Source organism: Carlito syrichta, unplaced genomic scaffold, assembly GCF_000164805.1.
Source record: "Carlito syrichta isolate Samal-C Ts95f unplaced genomic scaffold, Tarsius_syrichta-2.0.1 Scaffold311472, whole genome shotgun sequence".
Lineage (NCBI taxonomy): Eukaryota > Metazoa > Chordata > Mammalia > Primates > Tarsiidae > Carlito > Carlito syrichta.
In genome coordinates, this window is record NW_007255568.1 from 126750 (window position 1) to 134429 (window position 7680).

General features: G+C 40.4%; 1 protein-coding gene across 1 annotated transcript in view; it reads left to right on the plus strand.

Moving 5' to 3' along the window:
- PPP1R21 (protein phosphatase 1 regulatory subunit 21) overlaps window positions 1-7680 on the plus strand; it is a 73943-nt gene that overhangs the window by 22284 nt on the left and 43979 nt on the right. The window contains exons 8-11 of the mRNA XM_008068676.1: window positions 1924-1976; window positions 2462-2611; window positions 7008-7109; window positions 7199-7287. Coding sequence (XP_008066867.1) covers window positions 1924-1976; window positions 2462-2611; window positions 7008-7109; window positions 7199-7287 — 394 coding nt within the window. The remainder of the gene's footprint in view (window positions 1-1923; window positions 1977-2461; window positions 2612-7007; window positions 7110-7198; window positions 7288-7680) is intronic.

Genomic DNA, 7680 nt, shown 5'->3' on the forward strand with positions numbered 1-7680 from the left:
AGGGGGAGGGGGAGAAGATAGTACAATTGACAGAAATAAAAGAGGCAGACAGGAGCAGGTTCTTGGGATAGATGATGAGTTACCTTTGTTGTTGTTTAATGTTCTGACAGATAGATTGCTGAATATCTATTTGGTGTATGCATTATAAATAAAAGACTAGACCTTGGGAGAGAAACTGACAGAGCCATGTTGGGAGTGGGGTGGTACACACTGCAGTGTGACCTATGCAGGGTCCTTGGTGATTTTTCCATCTCAGTGATGGGTGTCTGTGGGAACAGAGTGAGAGAGAAACTGAAGAAGGGTATGTTTCAGCCTGGTGGTGCGGGTCAGATCTGCACATTGCTGCAGAAAGGTCAGAAATGGTGATGACATTAAGGCAACTGAGTTTGGTGACTGGATTTTGTGTTTTAGAGAGGACTAGTACCCTGTGAGAGGTGTGCTTCTGTGCAGGTGTAGATGGACACCGGATTGCTAGCACAAGGGTTAGAGGTGAAGGGGTGCTGAGAAAACAGGCAGAGCAGTGCTATTTTTTGAGCAGTGAGAATGAAGGAAATAGAAAAAGGATGAAAGCCTGGCAGACTGGCAAAATAAACGAAAAAATGACTGCGTGTATGAGGGATGGATGTACCAGCAGAGAATTAAGAATGATACAAGTAACATGAAATAACTCACTGTGGAAACAGTGTTAAGTGAGCTGCAACAAATACTGTATTTGTAATGAGGTGGCACCAGAGGTACAGGGAGGGAGCGACTGGCAGACTAGGTCCCTGAGTGGGTTGGAAGCAGCTGTTGCTAAGGGCCTGGGAAGAGGGTTAGCTGAGGAAAGGATGCGTGAGCCATGGACCCTAAGATGGAGGTGGGGGGTGTAAGAGCCCTTTTGCTTTGGCTTCTGGTCTTTTTGGCATAGTACGGGGAGGCCATCCCATCCATTGGGGCAGGGAATGAGAGGAGGAGTGGTATTAGAGACTTCGGATGGAAAGGATTTGGAGTAGATGCTGTGGGAAGTGTATAGGGACACAGCAGTGAAATGGATTTTTGAGTAGAGTTGAAGTTCCTTGAAGTTAGGCGGAGTAAATTGTAGTGGACCTTGCTCTGGTTTTGTGTTGAAACAATGGACCAGCCTGGAAAGCAAACAAACAAGGCTGAAGGGAGGTTTTGATGGGCAGAAGACAAGCTGGGAATACATAGCCAAGTGAGTAGCAATGGAGACACAAGAGATACTGGCTGAGAATGGCACAGGAGCATTCAGAATCAGATTTTAGCACTGGGGTCATTCTGACTGAGGATATAGGCAGGGGGTGGGGGCAGGTTTGAATGGCTAAATTGGTGAGCACAGATGAGTAGAAATGCAGATCATCAAGGAGGTTGAGGGGGTGTGAGGCCAGATGTGAGGAAGCTGTCAGAGGTTGATGACATACCAGGAGGACCTTGAGAAAGATACTGAAGCCATATGGAAGAGTTAGGATTGAGTCGTTGAGATCAGCAGTAGCAGACAGTGATAGATTTTTAAATATTGTAGCATCATGAAAACAGTGGTATTTTTGGATGATTAGTATGGTGGCTGTGTGCAGGGCTATTTTAGAAGGGAGAATAACTGAAAATGGCAAGAATATCATGAGCCTTTCTAAGTCATCTTGATAGCCCCCAAATAAATATTTGAAACGGTTTCCTAAAAATGGAAACACAGGATTTGTTTCTTTTTTTTTAAGACTGAAGTTTAAAAAATTAGAAATTTTACCCTATCTGAGAAACCATGGATTCTATATAAATTTTGTTATTCCCCTGTACTGTGATTGTGGTGTTCATATTTCTGATTCTTATTTAAAGGTGATTTTGCTGCAGAGCATTCATTATTTTGCAGCTTAGCTCTTTTCCTGTAAATGTAAAATGAGAGACGTAATGTACATTATTTTTGTTTTGCAGAATATAGTCAGTATAATGCTCTAAACGTTCCACTCCACAATAGGAGACATCAGGTAAAGAATGAAGTTTACATTTTTATTTTCAACCATGTGTACGTCAAACTTTCCAGAAATAAGAATTAGTTGTTTGAGCCTAATTACGTTTAATTTTTTGCTTTACTTTCTCATATATTTCTTCAAATTATGTAACTTGCTTTTTATTGAATTCATAAGTAATACAGATTTTTGGTTTCTCTCTTATCTGATAACATTAGAACTGAATTATGAGGTGCATTAATTTTTTGAGCCATACTTTTTTTTCTAGGTTGGTGGACCTTGTACTTACATGGTTTGGGTTCAGTACAGGAGGTATAGTTACCAAAACTGGTGGCTTTCTAATTTACTTAGCTAGGAATGGTAAAATTCAAGTAGGAACAAATGAATTTAACTTAGGAAATAATCACACTAGAATTCACATGTTTTCTCCAGAAGTAGACTTAGAATTACATTAGGATAATCATTTGATAGTTGACTTTAACTGTATACTTTTCATTTTAAAGCTGAAGATGAGGGATATTGCTGGGCAGGCCCTAGCTTTTGTTCAAGATCTTGTGACAGCTCTTCTGAACTTTCACACCTATACAGAACAGAGGATTCAGATTTTTCCTGTTGATTCTGCCATCGACACTATATCTCCATTGAATCAGAAGGTAAATTTAGCTGAGAATACACTTTGTTTTCAGACCACCACTATGCATCAGCCAAGTGCTGTGGAGGGCATGGAAAAAAACCAAAAGTTACAGTTTTTACCCTCAAGATACAATTTGGCAAAAACAGAGGCTCTTAAGAAATTAAACACTAGGGAAGTTTTTAAAAGACCTCAGTGTAAGCGAGTGGTATAAAATATACCACTCCCTGGTATAAAATCACCAGGGAGGGGAGATTGTTTACAGTGGTAATGTCTGGGAAAGATTCTGCAAGGATTTGACTGGGTCTTGAAGGATGAGCAGGATTTGAATAGGAGGAGAGAAGCGGGATAGATTTTAAAATTTAGGATAATAGTTCGATAGTTGACTTTAACTAGAAGATGTGAGCAAAATCGTGGAGCAGGAAAGCATAGGGAATGTGGGGACTGGGGATAGGGACAGCAGGGAGTAATGAACAAACTCCTGGTTGGGTAAGAGATCTCTGGGAGGGGAGGAATGGGAAACAAAGTTGCAAAGAGAAAATATGGCTTCAGGTTCTGAAAGACCCTTAAGGATAGCCCCAGACATAGACCTTCCCTTTGTTTATGGAATTGAGGCCTTTGTAGTTTTCTTTTCTTTTTTTTTTTCCATTTTAAAGAGGTGGGGTACAATTTGGAATTAGGTACATAAGGGGTCATCATACAGGTAAAGTTTGGGCCTCCCTTTGGTCCCCACTTCACCTGGTTTGAGATCAGATACCCTTATTGATATTATGTGAAGCCTTTGTAGCTTTTTAAAAATTAAAAAAAAAAAGCCTCATGCTGCCCTCCAGGCTGAAGTGTGGTGGCATGTTCATGGCTACTGCAGTCTTGACCTCCTGGCCTCAGGCTATCTTTCTGCTTCATCCTTTGGAGTAGCTGGGTCTACAGGTGCATACTACCTTGCCCGGCTAATTTTTTTTTTAAATTGTAGAGATGAGGTCTCACCATGTTGTCCAGGTTAGTCTTGAACGCCTGTGCTCAGGCAATCCTCTTGTCTCAGCCTCCCAAAATGCTGGGAAAATAGAAGTGAACTACTGCACCCAGACCTTTGTAGCTTTTTGATCAGGGATGACATGGCTTTTCTCATGAAAAGTGCCAATTTATGTTTGGTAAAGTTAATTTGCCAGCATTTTTCTCGCTTCCCGCTTGTACTTACTGTGTAACTTCCCTCACTGGGCACATTTAGAAGCAAAACAACCTGTGTGGCATAGTTGACATTTTTCCTTCCTGCTGAGTTGTAGAGTGGGAGGCAACTGCTTGTCCAGTTGAGCTTGGAAGGCATCTTCAGGGTTTGTGAGGTTTGACCAGGGTTTAAATGTCATTTCCTTCAGTTCATGTGCTTTTCCGGAGCCTATTAGATTTTTTCCTTTCTTTCCTTTTTTCTCCCCAGCTAATTCTAAAAAAGGATTTAAGGTAGCTTGCAAATTTTCATTTAACTGAAAAGGATAAAATAAATATTAGTATATTAGTTGTGTATTGCTATGTAATAAACTACTCCAAAGGTTATTAGTTTCAAACGCAAACATTTACTCTGTCACAGGTTCTTTGGGTCAAGAATTCAGGAGCTAATTAGCTGGGTGTTTCTGGCTCACCAGCTCTCATAGGTTTCAGTAAGGATGTCACTGGGGCTGGAAAATTCGCTTCCCAGATGACTCACCCACATGCCTGGTGAGTTAGCACTGGTTGTTGGCTGGAAGCCTCAGTTTCTCGTGGCCTACACCTCTCCATAAGGCTGTATGAGACACGATATGGCAGCTAACATCCCCTGTGGAGAGTGGTCCATGAGAGAACAAGGTGGAAGCCACAATGCCGTTTATGACACAGCCTACGTAGTCACATACGGTCACTTCTGCCTTATTGTACTGGTCACACAAACCAACCCTGAAACAATATGAGAGCATAGTACACCAAACCAAGATTGCCAGGAGATGGGGCTCATTGGGGCCATCTTGAAGGCTGGCTCCCACGGGGGGAAACTGAGGGAAATGGCTATAGATGTGTGCTCTGAGCGCCTCATAATGTGGTGATCTGAAATGAATCATGCCACTTTTTGTATTTAACCTGATTCTTCCTTCCCATTTACTTTTGTGTGTCATCTAGTATTTCCAGGGTTTGAGTTGTGCTTATGTCTGTGTTTATAGTCCCCTTATGTAGCAAAGACATGTATTCTGGAGTCAGACTTCTTGGGAGTCCAGTTCTGCCACTTTCTTGTTAAGTTCTCTTGGTGGCTTCAGTTTCCCCATCTTTAAATGGGTGATAGAATACTTACCTCACGGGTATTCATGTTTGAGGATTAAATATGATAATGTTTAATACATGTAAATCTCCAAGAGCAGTGCCTGGCATGTAGTAAGCACTCAGTAAAGGTCAGCTCTTGTTATCATCATCGTCATCATGCTTTACACGTAGGCAGCTCTCAGTAGGTATGTGATTTTCACCAGTTTGATCTGCCTCCACAAATCTATTGAAGTTTATAAAAAACAAGCTTTGAGCCTTTGAAGTACTCTTTTATATCAGTGTGGAGAAAACGCTTTCAGAAGACCCAGATAGGGAAAACAGTACTGTAATAATTTAATGTAGTTACACTTTCTTTTATATTTCCTGTAATGGCAAAAAGTATTTTCTACCTAACACCGGTTTCTTGTCCATTATTGGCTTTTTATTTTAGCTTGTTGCCATGTTATACCCATATAGCAAGAATCAAAATATATTTTAATTTGTCTGAGGCATTTCGTTACTTTGAAGAATTCATATATTTCCTAATGTTTTACCTTTGGTGCTTTGGCCTATGAAAGGTTTTATGTGATTTTTCTAAGAAGTCTATATTATTATTATTACTTTTTTTTTCACGGTTTTTGTTACAGAAGTCTGTATTATTGAAGGAGATTCAGAAACTATTTGTTAAAAGATTACCACAGTGGTTTTTTTTGTTTTGTTTGCTTGTTTGTTTTGAGTTGGAGTCTCACTCCATCACCCAAGCTGGAGTACAGTGGCACGCTCATGGCCACCCCAGTGTTGACCTGCTGGGCTCTGGCGATCCTTCCACCTCAGCCTTCCAAGCAGCCAGAACTACAGGAGTGCACTGCCACACCTGGCTAATTTTTAAAAATTTTTATTGTAGAGACGAGGTCTCGCCAAATTGCCAGGGCTGGTCTGGAACTTGTGGGTTCAGGCAATCCACTTGCCTTGGCCTCCCAAAGGGCAGGGATTACAAGCTGAGCCACTGAGCCCAGCTATCATGTGTGTTAAACTTTTTCATAGAATCATAAAGTAGACCTCTATTTAGACCCGTACATTTAGAGTTCGTCTTTTTTTACAGTTCTGAAGAGTGAAGCCCAAAGAAATTTAGTGCATTATCCAGGGCCATGGATCTGTGTAGTTTGCTGTGGGGTCAGTTGAATTGTATTTATGCAAAATAAGATCTTATATTTCCATAATGAGAAATTGAAATTTGAGCTATTATGCTATACTTAGATAATTGAGATACTTCATAAATGAAAATTGTCTTTTTTGTTTTTTTTGAGTTGGAGTCTCACTCTGTCGCCCAGACTGGAGTGCAGTGGCCGCTTCCGGCCACTGCAGCCTTGACCCGCTGGGCTCCGGTGATCCTTCCGCCTCAGCCTTCCAAGTAGCCGGAATTACAGGCATGCGCTACCACGCCCAGCTGATTTTTTGATTTATTGTAGAGATGGGGTCTCGCTGCCTAGGCGGGTCTCGAACTCGCGGGCTCAGGCAATCCACTCACCTCAGCCTCCCAAAGGCGTGGGATTACAGGCTGAGCCACCGAGCCCGGCTGAAAATTGTCTTTTTTGCCTCTAAATGCTTATAGGATTTTTTTCTGAATCTACTCTTTGTACTGAATTAGTTTTTTGTAAATACTAAGGTTTCAGTGACAGTTATCAGAGTTCTTATATCCTCATTTTGATGATAATTACAGTTCTGGAATTTGTTAACCCTGAATATTGTATACAGTAAAAATAAGAAGCTGTCCTCAACAGGCTTATTTTTTTAAATGAGGTATGTAACACAAAAATCTTTGTCATATGGTCTTGATTTTCAAATCTTTGCTGTTAAACTGAGACTCCTGTGGAGAAGCAAGTATTCAGGGAAGCTGGCCTGTCAGTGCTGGGTTATAATACAGTATCCCCTCCCCATTTGCCCTGCTGACTGATTGTTAATTGTGTTCTCCCCTCTTCTAGTTTCTCTATTTGGAATGGGATGGAGACTTGGTACTATTAGAGGGGAACATCTTTGTAAAAGCCAGATTTCCATGAAAAGTCTTCAAAAGAATTTAGGTTTAACTCAGTGGGTCCATTTAGAAATGTGTTGATGTTTGTTATTACAGTGATTTAATTCACAATTCCTTCCCTCCTATTTAGTTCTCACAGTACCTTCATGAAAATGCGTCTTATGTCCGCCCTCTTGAGGAAGGAATGCTTCATTTATTTGAAAGTATTACTGAGGATACTGTGACTGTCCTGGTATGTTTCTTCCTTGTTTTACTTCTGGAAACTGGGAACTCCTTTTTGCCCAATAGCACTTTTAACTATGAAACTTTTTTTTTTTCCAGGAGACAACTGTGAAATTGAAAACTTTTTCAGAGCATTTAACCTCCTACATATGTTTTCTTAGGAAGATTCTTCCTTATCAGTTGAAAAGGTACTTACCCCTGGAGACTGGGGGGAGCTTGGGAATCTGTGGGTGTAACCTGATCTGTGCTGGAGTGAATAAAACAGTAATATGTGCTCTTGTGATCTGCCAGACCTTTCTGCACCACAGCCTATCTGGATTGTGAAAAAGGAAAAGCATAACTGAACAGCATACACTTACATTTAAGAAAATAGAATCATGGTCTGTCAGCTATGATTTCTTCCCCAGTAGTCCTGTACTGTGGTTACTGTTATCCCTTTGCTGTAAACATCTAGACAGAGTTACAATAGTTAACATCTATCTTTGGATCTGTAATCCATAGATTTCTTTGAAATGGTATATATATATATATATATATATATATATATATATATATATATATATTTTTTTTTTTTTTTTTGC